The 17,183-nt window shown below is 41.3% G+C and overlaps 1 protein-coding gene and 1 pseudogene across 2 annotated transcripts in view; one reads left to right on the top strand and one right to left on the bottom strand.

The window, feature by feature from the left end:
- The window catches only part of USP13 (ubiquitin specific peptidase 13), a 135,984-nt gene that overhangs the window by 86,414 nt on the left and 32,387 nt on the right, over positions 1-17,183 (bottom strand). For both annotated transcript variants that reach the window (XM_025377547.1, XM_025377548.1), the window contains exons 3-4: positions 11,709-11,769; positions 896-1,017 (exon numbers count right to left, since the gene is read on the bottom strand). In XM_025377547.1, the coding sequence (XP_025233332.1) occupies positions 896-1,017; positions 11,709-11,769 (183 nt within the window). The remainder of the gene's footprint in view (positions 1-895; positions 1,018-11,708; positions 11,770-17,183) is intronic.
- LOC112619993 lies at positions 2,209-2,386 on the top strand (annotated as a pseudogene).

Below are 17,183 nucleotides of genomic sequence, written 5' to 3' on the forward strand. Positions count from 1 at the left end.
CAAAAAAAAAAAAAAAAAAAAAAAAAAAAAAAAAAGGGAAAGAGGACAAAGTGGTACAGGCAATACAGGAAATGAGCAAAGAGTAGGAAAAACAGTTAGGGTCCCCACGGGAACTCTGTGCCCACTTTCAGCATGCGAGAATGAAAGGAAAACAAAACCTGGCTTCCCTACATCACCACCAGCAGCTCCAGCTTCAAGTCATTCAAGAAAATTAAGGTCCGTCCACAAAACTGGATTAGAAAGAAAGGAAAAGGAAGAAAAGAGAAGGGAAGAGGAAAGGGGAAGCTCACAGCTCAAAATATCTAAAACCTAGAAAGTAGTCTTGGTTCACATAGGGAGTAAAACTGAAAAGAAGGTTCACTTAATCCCAGAGCTGCCGAGACCTGTAGTTTGTAAATGCCTGCTTCTTTTTGTAACTGCGTCGCTATTGTTTCAGCAGTGGAACACTTCTATTTTTTTCCAAACAAAATGTTACATGGAAGGCCAACATAATAAACATGATAAAAAGACTGTCACCCTTCTGATCAGAAAAGTCCTTCTTCAGCAGTCCCTGTAGATCTGGGGTGCAGAATTTGAAAATCTAAGGAACAGACTGTGATTTAGGAGGCAAGAAGCCAGCCCAACCTGGAAGAGACCAGCCTAATGAGCAACAAAGCCCTACCAGCACTTGAAGTGAGAGACAGTAAAAGGCCCAGCACTACTGAAATGTAAGCCTGCAAGACCCCTGTCACAGAAGAGAAGAGGTATGTGCATATTCATGCTCATTCTCATCCTCTTCTTTCATTCAACCCGCTTTTCCCACCCCACCCCACCCCCGCACACACACACCACACACGCACACACACCTGACACAGAGTCACGCGCATCTAGCTAGCAGCCGTGCACACTCACTGACCAGGGCTGGTAACTCCTCAATATTTGGTAGTGCTATTTCATAGTGATCTGGGAATATAACAAGTTTGGCTTCATCTTCATATTCATAATCGTCGCTATTTAAATCGTCATCAGTATCTAGATCTGAGGAGAAAACAAAAACAAAGAACAAGAAGTGAGGAAAATAACATCCCACACTATGGCAGCACTCACTGGGAAAGCCAGAAATCCAAGGCGATGAAATACCAAGGGTGTGACATTTACAATTTTCTCCTCTGACAGGACCGTCCATCTGTCCTAAACCACCAATAGCAGGCCTTTCCATCAAGTTATGAATACTTATATATCAGTGACTGATGTATGAAGAAGACTGAGCCATTTCATAAAGCTTTACAGTTAAATTAGACAAATGTGCAAGACACTCAATTCTCAGACAGAATTTCTCAGAAAGAAAATTTCTTAGAAACTCTTAAAAAGGAAAGGACCGGTAATTACGATGTGTCAGGTACCTGGTTCCTGATTTCATAACAATAGGCTGGAATGGTGGTTTGGTTTCTTAGGGGTTTTTTGCAACATCATAATATGAAAGTATGGTTTTAGAGTTGATAAACTTAGGTTCAAGACTAGCTCCAAAACTTCATGTTACTTTGGGCAAGTCATAAACTCTCTAAGCCTTAGTTTTCTCATTTGTAGCATGAAGATAATAGTATGTATCTCACACAGTTTATACAGGAGATAAACGAGAACAAGAGGCTTGGCATATAATAGGTAATCAAATAATGTTAGCTACTATTTAAAAACAAAATCTCCCTCTTGCTCTCTCCCTCTCTGTCTGTTAAAGTGTTGAGTTACTGCATAGTAGACCTGACGGGGAAGCCCTATAATGTGAGGAGCCATATTGTCCTCGGCTGTGGAGAATTCTCACTAAGGAAGATGAGCTCCTCTAGCCTGTTATCTACCAAGTCGTCCCCTCTTTGCTTGGTTCATCTCTGGTAAAGGTTAAACGAAGGTTCAAGGAAATGTCTTGTCACAATATTTATATGGACATTTCAGCATCACTTTCACAGGGATGCCAGCATCCCAGATCATGTTTGTATATTTAGGCTTGGAACTATGGTGACAAAGAGCTAGCGAGTTATATTCCACTCACATGCACACAAAGCTACACACAAATAGGCATAAGAACACACACAGAAACGTGGGCTCTCTAGACAGAAGAAAGTTATTTTACTTAATGAAGCAGCCACCTGAGAAACAAAGGGTCTAGATTCTGTTATTACCTTGTAAAACCTAGTATATATTTGTGTACAGTTCTGCTCTTAAATTCCCAAAGCGATCGCTTCTCAGCCTTTTGGCTAAGATCAAGTGTAAATTCCCAAAGGTAGGGCAGTTTGTAGTGATAAATAAATAAATAAATAAATAAAGAAGATACAGCCAAAATGCAGTCTAAGCTTTATTTTTTTTTTTCTTTTGAGGCAGGGTCTCACTCTGTTGCCCAGACTTGAGTGCAGTGGTGTGATCATAGCTCACTACAACATCAAACTCCCAGGCTCTAGCTATCCTCCTACCTCACCCTCCTGAGAAGCTAGGACTGCCAGGCCTGGCTAATTTTTTTATCTTTTGTAAAAACAGGGTCTCACTATGTGGCTCAGGCTGGTCTCAAATACCTTGCCTCAAGCGATCTTCCCACCTCAGCATCTCAGAATGCTGGGATTAAAGGCATGAATCACCACACCTGGTCTAAATGTTTTAATAAAAGATTTTAAATTATAAGAGTCAGAAATACCAAAATAAAGAACCAAACCAAACAACATTACTAGATAGCCATAGAAGTGAGGTTCATTTGACAAAATGTAATTTTAAAGAAGTTTAATTAGTAAGTAAAGGCATTAATGTAAAGCATATAATTCAAAGAAAGATTCTATATGTTATAAAAATGTGAATGCTTCAATATTTATAATTTTTTTAAGTTGGAATCCAAATGTTTAATTTAAAAAATGGTATTCAACCTGGCCAGGCATGGTGGCTCACACCTATAATCCCAGCACTTTGGGAGGCTGAGGCAGGTGGAGCACGAGGTCAGGAGTTCAAGACCAGCCTGGCCAAGATGGTGAAACCCTGTCTCTACTAAAAATACAGAAATTAGCTAGGCATAGTGGCATGCACCTGTAATCCCAGCTACTTAGGAGGCTGAGGCAGAGAATTGCTTAAACCCAGGAGGCAGAGGTTGCAGTGAGCCAAGATCACACCACTGCACTCCAGCCTGAGCAACAGAGCAAGGCTCCATCTCAGAAAAAAAAAAAAAAAATAGTATTCAACCCAATAGAATATTATTTAAATCATAGTTATTTAGACTATTTAGGAACAGAAATGTTTATACTATGTTAATGCTAAAAACACAAAATTCATCTTCACTGTAAAGACTTTATATTATGCTTATAGACAAAAATGAGAAAGAAAACTAAACAAATGGAAATCATGAATGAGTGAACCTTATTCTTAAATTTTTCTTTATTATAATATTTATATTTAACAATTTTAAGTAACCAAAGCATAAATCTTGTGTTTTTGTATGCAGATTCAGCTCATACAAGATATTATCTGTCTCTTTTCCACAGAAAACATGCTCATTTAAAGCTAATTCAAATCTTACCTGGCATAAATAAAATACAAAAAAAAAAAAAATCCCACTCTGACATTTGCTAGTTATGTAACCCTAGAAAATTTATTTCTAAGTTCTTTTTTCTTGTGAGTAAGCCATAGATATTATCTACCCCACAAGACCGTTAAGTGGATTAAACAAGATAAAGTTTTAAGGCACCCTAGTGTAGGATCTGGTAGGTACTAGGGGACTCTGCAAACAATAGCCACCATCACCATCATCATCATCACCTTCTCCCTCTTCCTGGCAATTAACACAACCAAAAGTGCCTTCCCTTCTCTTTGGCTGCAAGACCATGGTACCATGTGGGGATCTTCTGTGAAATCTGAGTATTCAGAAGTTATCACCTTCAAATTCTTCTAGACTGTAAACTCAGAGAGCAGGAAATGAGTCTTAACTCCCATGTTCCTAGCCCCTGTACTGTGCCCGGCACACACCACACACTCTGTAAATGTCTGTGAATGGGGACTTCAGGAAGTCAACAACATCAACATGCAAAACAAGAATATCAAAAGAGTTGCGTTGTATTTTAATTGGCGACTCACGTGTTTAAGAGGAAGCAAGACTGCTGTCATGCAGAAAAGCAGAACTTTGTTGTGCTTCTTTACATTTATTTTAAGTTTACTTTTATTTTTAATTCAATGGAATGGAAGAGGGGCATGATCTTTCCCAAAAAACTTAATCCAAATTAGGGAAAAGTCCATCAGAGGTAACCTACATTCTGATTTTAGGGGACAAATCTAAGGTTCCTCCTGAACACATATGATCCCACAGCCCTAAATATGACCTAAAATTTCCACATGTCTCTAAATCATGTCTCATCATCCCAAAAATATTTAGTTGAAGAAGCTACAGAGTAACCATACTCTAGGGACCCCCAACTTCTCCCCAGCTGCTACTTTCTATTGTGGCTATTAAGTGGCAATACCCAAGAGAGATTTCTCTAAGTTTAAGAATAAATAAATAAATACAAACTCTTGTCTGATGATCCTCCCAGATCCCTGGGAGAAGTGGCTGGGACTACCCATTTCCCCAAGATGCCTAAGCTATGAAGGAGAACAGTGAGAGAATGAATGGGTCCCTACACAGAGCTAGGGCTCTGATTCCCAGGTCAGAGTTCACTCAGGCTGACCATATTAACTTTAATTGTTGGAGGCAAGCGATCTGTCCAAGGGCTGCAAAATCTAACCAACTATTTACCCTCAAAAGAAGGTACAGGGGAAAAGCCTCTTGAGTACAGAACATATTATTTTACCCACTTCAGAAAAAAATTGCAAAATGTAATTTATTAGAACCTTCTGGTTATCAGAGGCGCAGGTGAACTTTCTGAACAGGCCCATTAGTGAAACTTTGCACAAATTTTCTGTTTTCAATCTATTCCTCAGCAACTTTAAACACCTGGTCTAAGCCAAAAAAAGTGGAATTCTCTGAGGTGAAGTGGTGGCTCCTCGGAAGTTCCACTCTTCAGACACAGAGAACTGAACTCCTTTACTGCTATTTGTGAAAACTGGGGCAGACTCCATAAAGATGTAAATATTTAACACTGTTTTTTATGATGTATCAAACATATGGTATTTTTTAAATTAAATGCATTACCAGTTATTTACATATCTATGCATATTTGTAGCTTTATCGGAAATAAATAAATAAATATATATATATATATATATATATATATGGAATTAGGCCAGAATCACATTGTGAGCCTTAGGGTATTTCTTGAAGGATCCAGAACTCCCTTACCTCCTCGCTTCTCTACTCTCTCTTTCATATCAGCTTATACCCCAAACTCATCAACTTTCATATTTTTCCAAGTTATCTTTCTACAACACAACCTAATAGTGTCCCTTTCTAGCTGAACTCTCGCGGTTCACAGCACCCCTAAGCATCCCAGCAATTTTTTCACAGCAACCTTAAGCCAAAAGAAATGCCTGGCCAGGTACAGTGGCTCACGCCCATAATCCCAGCACTTTAGGAGGCCGAGGTGGGCAAATCACAAGGTCAGGAGTTTGAGACCAGCCTGGCCAACATGGCAAAACCCCGTCTCTACTAAAAATCCAAAAAAATTAGCCAGGTGTGGTGGCGGGCGCCCATAATCCCAGCTACTCAGGAGGCTGAGGGAGGGGAATCGCTTTTACCCAGGAGGCAGAGGTTGCAGTGAGCCGAGATCATGCCATTTCACTCCAGCCTGGGCAACAAGAGCAAGACTCCATCTCAAAAAAAGAAAAGAAATGCCTTATGGTTCTGTTTATTTAGTAGTTAGATCAAAAAAACTTGGTATTTACGTTCTAGCAACTAATTAACCATTTGCAAAATATATATATGTAAGTTGAAAGAAAAAATACTTCACTCTGAAATAGCCCCAGTCCTTCACTAATGGGATGTGTGCCGCTGTTGGGCAATGCACAATGTCCCTGAATCAGATCAGCCCCTGCCACCCTTATTTCCCATTTCACATTGATTTTCACGTGGTGCTTGACTTTTACCACAGAAACCACTAAAAAATCCCAGCTTTACAAAGATATGAAGTTATCGGAAGGAATATAGGGTAACCTAATAGTAAAACTATACTGTGTTTAGTTCATGCAATGTTTGAGCGCCACTATGTTCCCTCAGAGACTTAAAATATCCCCCAGTGCCCTGGTGAGCTCACTGCAGCACCCCATGTTGCCTCAGAACACAATTTGGGAGCCAAAGAGTTAATGGCTCGCTAGGGACCACAGGCAAAAGAAATCTAAAAGCATTATTTATGTATAGAAAATTGCTGAGAGGATACACAATATATACAAAGATGTACAAACAGAATATTTGTCTCTGGAGGCAGTAACCAAGTGGCTAGGATACAGGGAAGGGAGGGGAAAAAAACTTAATTTTCAATGAAGAGCCCTTTATAACTTCTCAATTTTAAGCTTTACCCATGAGGTAATCCTAGATGTTTTAAAAGGATAGAATTTAAATGATTTTTTAATTACCAATAATTGTCATTGCTGGTTTAAAAAAAGATAGCAGCAAAAGCTAGTACTGAGGTCATTCCACTTGAATGAACATCAAAGTAATGTGGAGGAAGAGTGATTTGACCACTGAGGGGCAGGGTGGTGCTCAGGACACCGGGAAGCCCTTTGGCACCAGTCAGTGGCCTCATCTTCCCTTGTAAAATCAATAGCAAGTTGTAACCAAATGATTCAATGGTTTCAGTGTCACTGTTGAGCCGCTGGAAAAAGAATTATTCACAAAGTCATCAAATGAATGGGAAGAAAACACCTTCATCCAAGATAAAGCATTGGCCACCTACATCTGTTTCATGAAGCAGAAGAAGAAGCATCGTAATTTCATTTCAGTACCAGTGAAATAGTACTTCCTAACCAAAAAATCACAAAGAAACTGCAAGAGAGCTCTGAGTTATCTTCCTCTCCATGAGGAAACAATCCCAGCGTCCCTTTGAGGGAAAGAGTCTGTGGCAGAGGCTACGAGCTGCCTCCCAATACCCACTGTCCTCTTCTTCCTAATAAGAGACCCCAAACTTTACTCAGTGAAGCCAGTTGGTGGGCTTTATTTTCCAGTCTCCTGTGCAGCTAGATGTGACCATGTGACCAAGTTCTGACAGAGAGGTGTAAACTGATTGGGGGCTCCATGAGAAGGCTGACAAAAGCAAGGTGATTCTGCTGGGAGATTAGACTATTTTGTCCTTCCTCTTTCTCCTCTTCTCTTTCTTTTTTCTTTTCTTTTTTTTTTTTTTTTTTTTTTTTTTGAGATGGAGTTTCACTCTTGCTGCCCAGGCTGGAGTGCAATGGTGCGATCTCAGCTCCGCCTCCCAGGTTCAAGCAATTCTCCTGCCTCGGCCTCACAAGTAGCTGGGATTACAGTCATGTGCCACCATGCCCGGCTAATTTTTTGTATTTTTAGTAGAGACAGGGTTTCACCACGTTGGCCAAGCTGCCAAACTCCTGACCTCAGGTGATCCATCCGCCTCGGCCTCCCCTTTCCTCTTTCATGCTTTCCAGAATCAGGATGTGATGGTTGGAGTTCCAGTAGCCATTATGGACCGTAAGGTAGTGATGAGGTTGGAAATCATGGGCCAGGATGGAGGGTTAAGCAGGAATATGGTAAGAGCCTAGATCCCTGGTGAACATGAAGCCATCACATCACCATACTTACTGTTTCCCAACATCCTCTACATGACAGCAAAATAAGCATCTATCTTGTTTAAAGTTACCAGAATTGGCTGGGGCTCAGTGGCCGGTAATCCCAGCCTTCTGGGAGGCCAAGGCAGGCAGATCACTTGAGCCCAGCAGTTTGAGACCAGCCTGGGCAACATGGCAGAACCCTGTCTCCACAGAAAAATACAAAAATTAGTCAGGTGTGGTGGTGCATGCCTGTGGTTCCAGCTACTTGGGAGGCTGAAGTGGGAGGATCGCTTGAGCCCTGCAAGAGGCTGAGTCTGCAGTGACCACGATTGTGCCACTGCACTCCAGCCTGAGTGACACAGTGAGACCCTGTCTCAAAAATAAATAAATAGGCCAGGTGCGGTGACTCATGCCTGTAATCCCAGCACTTTGGGAGGCTAAGGTGGGCGGACCACCTGAGATCAGGAGTTCGAGACCAGCCTGGCCAACATGGTGAAACCTCATCTCTACTAAAAAAAAAAAAATACAAAAATTAGCCGGGCATGGTGGTGGGCACCTGTAATCCCAGCTACTTGGGAGGCTGAGGCAGGAGAATTGCTTGAACTCAGGAGGCGGAGGTTGTAGTGAGCCGAGATCGCACCACTGCACTCCAGCCTGGGTGACAGAGCCAGACTCCAGCTCAAATAAATAAATAAATAAACAAAGTTACCAGTGTTTTAAATTTACTGTTATGTAAACCAGATGTAACCCTAATACACATCCCATCACTGAAATTAATTAACAGGTCACATCAACTCAGAGGGCTGGGACCAATATGTCAAGATAAAAGTACCTGTTCCTAGGAGACAACAAGCACCAGTTGAGGGGGCTTTAAATCAGAACTTGCAAAGAATGAATTCCTGTAAAAAATAACTTCCTGGCCAGGCACAGCAGCTCACACATGTAATCCCAGCACTTCGGGAGACTGAGGTTGGAAGATTGTTTGAGCATAGAAGTTCAAGACCAGCCTGGGCAACACAGTGAGACCCCATCACTTTAAAAAAATTTTTTTTAATTAAACATGTGTGGTGGTGTGTGCCTGTAGTCCCAGCTACTTGGGAGGCTGAGGCATGAGGATCACTTGAGCCTGGCAGGTTGAGGCTGCAGTGAGATATGATTGTGCACTGCACTCCAGCCTGGGCAACAGAATGAGTTCCTGTCTCAAAAAAAAAAGAAGAAAAGAAAAAGAAAGAACTCCTACTGGGATGAAGGAGGTAAATTTGTAAAGAACCTGGATATAAAACAGCAGGGAGAAATGGAATCTGGGGCTAATGGCATTCTTTTTTAAATTAATATAGTCATAGAACAATTTCTGGGGGCCGTGAGTTCTAGATGCACCTTGTGGTTTTCTAAGATATGATATCTTGCCTGAACACAGAGAATAACCTGTAGAAAAAGCCTCACTGAAACAAAATGGTAGGTAGTCCCCTACGGAAGAATGGAAGGAAGGGGTCCACACAGTTTGAAGCACAAAACCTCAGTGCTAACTTTCAAATTAATTTCTAAAACTGTTTCATAACAATATCCTCTACAACCAAAATAATCACTAGAAAAAAAATCAAACCTCCAGGTCTTATGAAAAGAAGACACAAAAGTTAAAGGTCAAGGTCAGATAACTTCTTCATTCCACCAAAGAAAATAATAAAAATTAACAATGGTAAGTCAAAATGTTTAGTTAGTTCTGCCTTCAAGCCGAACCTGCTGACGTCACTTAATTCAAATGAAATCATATGATCTAAACAAAATCATATGATCTATATTAGTGCAAAAGTGCTGGAAGACTAATAACCAAAGCATCAGAAGATATTCATAACTTCAGCTTTGGGGTTCATGCTAGCCTGGTTTGGGTTTGGTTGGTTAAATTGGGTTGTGGTCCAAAGGCAGGTTGAGAAGTAAAGAAGACTGGCCAAGGTAGAAGAACCAAATGCAGATAAGCCTTGTACAGAAAAGCATGAGCTGAGAAGCAGGAGAAGACAGCAAGTTTGGATCCAACACAGAGTAACTGAGAATCAAACCAGGAAAGAAACTCAGCTCCACAGCAGTTTTCAATGGCTTTACTTTTCAAATAATTAATGTGTGTTTTCATCACAATAGCATCTTTGTTATAGAAAAAGTTTAAATACAGAGAAGCAAAAAGATGAAAATTGGAATCACTTCCATCCTATTACTGGGAAAGAGCTACTATTAACAGTTTGGAGTATTCTTCCAGACTCTTCTGATCTCCCAGTTATATATGTACACATGTGTATATGTGTGTAGAAGTGTGTGTACACACACAGATATACATTCATACATGCATGCATACATATACATATCTATATCTGTATATACATATGTGTATGTATGTATAGAATTTTTTTACAAAAATGAAATCATACTATGGAAACAATTTTGCAAATCCTTTCAAACAATAATCTGAGACATTTAGGCATATAAACTTGTTCGGTCAAATATTATCAAACCACTTTTTCGCTTGAGAAAACCATATCAGAAGCTTAATATAACCATAATTATATGATCTAGAAATCAGTAGTCATTTGCATAAACAAAACTGGCCCTTCTGAATAAGGGAAATTTTCAAATCACCATTAGTCAAACACTAGAGTCATAATTATTGCAGGCAAGGTCCACTGATGCTAAAATTAGGGAACAAAACTTTAAGGAGAAACAAGATATTTAGCACAGTCTCAAAGTATCACTCTCAAAATATTTCTTAATTACACTATAACTTTACAGTGAAGAAGGCCAGCAGACACTACCTTAACAATGATCAAGTTCAACATCACCAGTATGACAACATGTCAACACCATATACCCCAATACCATGCACTAAGAAGGGCACGCTACCTCTGTAGGATTCTTTCCAAAAATGCATACATCACATTTTTCATGAGAAAACATCAGATAAAACCAAACTGAGGTCTATTCCACAAAATAACTGACCAGCACTCTTCAAAAGTCTCACAATTATTAAAGACAAAGAAAAACTGAAGAACGATCAGAGTCTGGAAAGGATTAAACAAACATGACAACTAAACACAATGCGGAACCCTGGATTGTATCTTGTAACGAAGAAAGGACATGAGTGGGAGAAAAATTATGAAATCTGAATGAAGTCTGTAGTTTGGCTAATTTTAAAAAGAAAAAGAAAAAAAAATGACAGGGTCCCACTCTGTCACTGAGGCTGGAGTGCAGTGTCAAGCTCACTACAGCCTCAACTGTCTGGGCTCAAGTGATCCTCCTGCCTCAGCCTCCCAAGTCACTGAGGCTACAGACACACACCACCACACCCAGCTAATTTTTTAATGTTTTGGTAAGGACAAGGCCTTTTTATGTTACCCAAGCTGATCTCAAACTCCTGGGTACAAGCAATCCTCCGGCCTCAGCCTCCCAAAGTGCTGGGAATACAGGCGTGAGCCACTGCAAGAGCCAGCTATTTAAAGTCAGCAAAAAATTGGCCGGGCGCAGTGGTTCACGCCTGATATCCCAACCAAGGCAGCTGGATCGCCTGAGCTCAGGAGTTCAAGACCAGCCAGGGCAACATGGTGAAACTCCGTCTCTACAAAAAGCACAAAAAATTAGCCAGTCATGGTGATGTGTGCCTGTGGTCTCAGCTACTTGGGAGGCTGAGCTAGGAGAAGGGCTTGAGCCCAGGAGGTGCAGGTTGCATTGAGCCAAGATGGCGCCACTGCACTCCAGCCTGGGCAAGAGAGCCAGATCCTGTCTCAAAAACTAAAAATAAAGTAAGCAATAAACAGACTTGAAGCAGAATTATAATTACTGTCTAGTCACTGTAAGTATAATTGCTTCAAAGCACTAAACCCAACTAAGAGGGCTAAAAGCACACTTCGCTGGTAGGTAAACGCAGAGTGGAGGCAGGCCTTTAAATTTGTGCCTCTCATCCTTAAATTGTACAGCAATAAACAACCTATTACTCCAAATCAAAGATGCACATGAGTATGCACACACACACGCACACAAACACAAAATCTGAGCATGCTACTATTTACCTAAAAAAATCTTGGAATTCCTCCTTTTCGGTAACGCTCCACCAGACGCCCCTCTTACCTTCTGAAAAGAAAACAAAAGATAATTAAAATGCAACCTATAAAATAAACATCTTTGTGGGGGAAAAGCACATCTCAGAGATTCCCAGTTTTTATAGAAGGCCAAGAAGAAATATTCCATCTAGATTAGCAATTCCAGGATAAACAGGGAACTGACCCAGGTTAATGCAGGTAGGTGAAGGGCAATGCTATCCACCTGCTTATTTTTATTAAGTTATAAAGAAAGCACTTCTGGAAAGAGAAATGGAAACCAGGGATCAAGGTGAAGTCACTACTTAAACTTCAAATCAGCACCTGCTCCCAAGAGGGCAGGAGTCCAGGCCTGACGATGAAAAACTCAGGAAAGATGATGGGGCTCCAGAAGGTGAGGATCTTATTCTCCTGGTTACCCAGTGGGTCTCTAGTGCTTGGCCCTGGGCATGCCTAATAACTATTGTTAAAAGGATTAATATCAATAGTCATTGATAGTCTGGGCACATGAAGTCTCAGTCTAACCTCCCTAAACATTTTTGGAGCACCAGCAAGTGGCTATGTTTGTCATCCTAAGCATTGTGTATTTTCTTTTGGTTTTTGTTTTGTTTTGTTTTGTTTTGTTTTTTTGAGATGGAGTCTCACATTGTTGCCCAGGCTGGAGTGCACTGGCACAATCTCAGTCACAGCAACCTTTGCCTCCCGGATTCAAGCGATTCTCCTGCCTCAGCCTCCCAAGTAGCTGAGATTACAAGTGCCTGCCACCACGTCCAGCTAATTTTTAGTAATTTTAGTAGAGACAGGGTTTCACTGTGTTGGTCAGAGTGGTCTTGAACCCCTGACCTCGTGATCCGCCCGCCTCGGCCTCCCAAAGTGCTGGGATTACAGGCGTGAGTCACCACACCCGGCCCAGTATCGTGTCAGCAGTAATGAAATAAAATGCCCATCAAGTGGTAATACAAAAGAGGCCATTCATCTGATGCTCACACAAAATATTTCACTCTCAAATCAAGTATAATGCCAAAACCATATTTCCACAGTGTATGTTTTTTCAGTTACTAGGAAAAAGCACATTTCCAGTAGACCACGATGTGTGGGTTTAATGCCACATGATTCCAAGCAGCCACAGGTGTCGAGATCTTGCTGCACATTTTCTGCTTCTCAGTTTGTCCTCTCATGAGTCCTAAGGCTGCTTTCTCACATTTTAATAGTTGACTTTGAAGGCTGACTCATCCTTGTGATTCTCACATTAAGTTTTTACAGTTTCTACTACAGGTTTACAGTTCACATCTTAGGAATCTGCATTACAGAACACTTTCTCAAAAACCTGTCCCTCCAAATACTGATGCCAAAAGCACATCTCTCTCAGAATCACTCCTCTGTGATCTCAGAGCCTCTTTCTTCCCCTCTCCACTTACCTGCTTCAAAAAGGGATGAAATAAAACCTATTGCAAAGCACCTTTATCACTCCTGGAGGTCCCCTGAAATCTCTCTACAGAATTTTATGGTGTCCTTTTAATTATTTTAGTTTCACAGCCCCCTCCTTTCCTGCATGATGGCAGAAGGATAACAAGGAGGGGTTGCACGAAGACTTGCTAGAACATGAGCCTGTCCCAGACTGTGAGATTCACATCTTAGACTTGCAGAAAAGTAGAACCTCCTTCTAAAGACCATCACCTCTGCATCAGTCAACAACCAAAATCAACAAGGTTTGAGAAAATAAAACTCCTCCATCAGCAAATATGACTGTGCCCCTGTGTCAGATTCTGTGCTGGGGCTCGGACTGCCAACTGAATGAAGACATGTTCCATCTTTTAAGGAGCTAGCCAGCATAGTAGGGGAGCATATATGTAAACAAACGATACCACAGATTCTGGTGAGTGCTAAGAAAGATTCAAAAAAGGCACAATCATATCATAAGGAGGAAATGATCGGTTCATCTGAGGATAAGGGTGTGGGCAGGGCTGGTAAGAACAGCAGCAATCCTGGCATACAGCAGCTACTGAGTAAATATTTGTTGGATGGATGGATGGATGGATGGATGGATGGATGGATGGATGGATGGATGGATGGATGGATGGATGAATGCATGGATATCCTGACTACAGGGAGTAAAACAGGTAAGAGGGGAGTGGGGATAGAAGTAAGACATCCTAGACAGAGAAAACAGCACAGACAAAAGCATAAAATCACAGTGTGCTCCAGAAAGGAGAAGTGATTTGCTATGTCTGGAGCACAAACTTGGTGGAATAAGAGAGAGGGTTAGAAACGCTGCAGGCTCCAGATCATGAGCACCTTATAATTACATGCAAAAGAGTTTGGACTTCATCCTGTAGAAGAGGGAGAAACATCAAAGATTTAAGTGGCAGTGTGCCATAGATATGTGCATTTGGAAAGATGGCTCTGGGAGCAGTGTGCAGACTGGGTGGGATTGAAGGCAGCAAGTTTGAGGGAAGGAAGGTTAGTCAGGAAGCAACAGCACTAGTCCTTTTTTTTTTTTTTTTTTTGAGACAGAGTTTCACTCTTGTTGCCCAAGCTGGAGTGCAATGGTGCAATCTCGGCTTACTGCAACCTCAGCCTCCCAGGTCCAAGCGATTCTCCTGCCTCAGCCTCCTGAGTAGCTGGGACTACAGGCATGCGCCACCATGCCCAGATAATTTTGTACTTTTAGTAGAGACGGGGTTTCTCCATGTTGGTCAGGCTGGTCTCGAACTCCCGACCTCAGGTGATCCACCTGCCTCAGCCTCCCAAAGTGCCAGGAATATAGGTGTGAGCCACCACACCTGGTCAGCACTAGTCCTTTTAAGGATAATGAACACTCAGATAAGAACAGCAGAAATGGAGAAGACAGGGTGGACCTCAGAGCTATTTGGGAAGCCCAGGTAACAAGATCATCAGTAAGACACAGAGGGAAAGCAGATCAAAGAATATCTAGGTCTCTAGAATTGAAGAGGAAGGAAACCTTTTAGCAAGAGAATACGGTGTTCAGTCTGGGCACACCGACGTTGAAGTACCTATGAAATGCTGGAGTAGAAAAATCCAGATCAGAATAAGATGATCAGATCTTCACCTCCAGAGAGAGATTAATTTGAATGTCATCAGCTTAGAGAAAGTGGTTAAACAAAAATATGGATAACCCTGATGAAGAAAAGTATCTTTCTGAGGAAGAAGACAGGATGGCCAAATGACATCCTAGGAAATGCCAATAACTAAGAGGTAAACAAAGGAAGAGGTGTTGGTGAAAAAAACTGAGAAAGGATAAGAGGAAGCCAAGAAAGAATGGTGTCAAAGAAAACAGGAGAGGAACAGTTCCAGAGGAAAACAAGCTCAAACATGCAAATACTCAAAAAGTCAAGTAACATTAGAACCAAAACATATCCACCAAGTGTGACAGCTAAGAGCTCACTGACAACCTGGACAGTGTTAGTGGATTAACAAGATCAGACCGCAGTGTTGAGTCTTAGAGGCAGATGTAGTACAGACAAGATCAGAAAAGTTTTTAAAGAAGCTTTTAATAAAATAATGCAATGACTGAAGAAGGACACAAATTAGAAAGATGGTTTTGTGATGTTGGTTTTGTTTTTTTAAGAGACGGGCGGATCACGAGGTCAGGAGATCGAGACCATGCTGGCTAACACGGTGAAACCCCGTCTCTACTAAAAAATACAAAAAATTAGCCGGGCGACGTGGCGGGCGCCTGTGGTCCCAGCTACTTGGGAGGCTGAGGCGGGAGAATGGCGTGAACCCAGGAGGCGGAGCTTGCAGTGAGCTGAGATCCGGCCACTGCACTCCAGCCTGGGCGACAGAGCGAGACTCCGTCTCAAAAAAAAAAAAAAAGAGACAGAGTCTCACTCTGTTGCTCAGGTGTACAATGGCCTGATAATAGCTCACTCCGTAACCTGAAATCCCTGGGCTCAAGTATTCCTCCCACCTCAGCCTCCCAAGTAGCTGGGACTAAGGCATGCGCCAACATTCCAGGCTAATTATTTTATTTTTTTGTCAAGACGGAGTCTCACTGTGTTGCCCAAGGTGGTCTCAAACTCCTGTCCTCAAGTCAGGCTCCCATCTTGGCCTCCCAGAGCACTGGGATTACAAGTGTGAGCCACTGAGCCCAGCCTGGTGTGTTCTTTTTTAAGGTGGGGAGAAAATAAGCCAGAAGAGGGAGAAGCTGGAGATATCAGAGGAAGTGGAGTTAATGAAGGAGCAAGTTTCCTGAGGTAGGAGGAAACAGGACCCTGAGGACAGACAGAACATAGCTTTCAGCTGAGATGGAATCGAAAGTGGAACTAGTTACAGATGAGCTTCCAGGACACAAGGAATAAGTTAAGAGAGTTCCTGTGCAGGCATTCCCTTTTATCCTGTAAAGTACAAGTCAAGATAATTTTCTGAGAATGATGAGAAATGTATAGAAAAGGCTTAAGGAAAGCACCCAAAGGTTAGAATGGCCACTCACGGGAGTGGGACAGGATATAGAGTAGAAGGTTTGCCGGGCAGTGAGAGGGCGCAATAGAAGAGGAAAGGCCCAAAATGTGACATGGTCTCAAACCCATCATAGTGTGGGGTTTCCAGCAGTCTGTGCATGGAAGTAGATGGTGACCGCTTGGAGTTCTGGAGGATAGTTAAGGAGGCAGGACAAGAGAATAAAAGTCAGTTCAAGGTGCTGTGGATTACAGAATGTTGAAAGAAATGAATCATGAGAAGTAGGCTAAACAAGTCACGGACCTGAAGGTCTTCAGGACCTATAACAAATGATCAAAATAGGAATAAATGAGTGAAAGAGCAAAAACAAGTAGAAATTGTGGTCAGAGAGTGACACATTTAAGTTGAAATTCCAGAGGCAGAGCTAACTGTACAAGTTTACCAGCATTCCACAGTTCTGCTGCTAACTTTGTGACCCTGAGCAAGTTACTAAGTCTCTGGGCCTCTGTTTCTTTCTTTCTTTTTTTTTTTTTTTTTTTTTTAAGTTTTCTAAAATTTCATCACCGTATTATGTCACAAAACAGACTTCACAAGAATTATTATGTACCACCTAACAGAATTAGTGAGTGTAAATCATTCAGTACCAAGTCAAAATTAAATTATTTTGAAGCTAATCATTGAGTTTATGCCTTATCTGACTTTCTGGCCTTTCTTCATTCTCTTCCTCCTGCTCTCCTCCTCTTCTTTGTTAGGAACTTAAACAGAGACTATATTAGGACGGCTAAGGTGAGAAATTAGAGAAACTTCAAATCAGCATTGACCATTGAGAAGATCCAAAATAGTGCACAAACTATTAGAACTAAAGTAAAAGTTGAATAGCATTGCTAAATATAAAATCACCATTTATTAATTAACAATATTTCCAATATTTCCAAATACCATCAATAACCAGTTAATGTGTAAAAAATAAAGGATAGCAGTAATGGTAAAAAAAAAAAAAAAAAAAAAAAAAAAAAAAAAACTCAGGGG

This window comes from Theropithecus gelada, chromosome 2 (assembly GCF_003255815.1).
Source record: "Theropithecus gelada isolate Dixy chromosome 2, Tgel_1.0, whole genome shotgun sequence".
Lineage (NCBI taxonomy): Eukaryota > Metazoa > Chordata > Mammalia > Primates > Cercopithecidae > Theropithecus > Theropithecus gelada.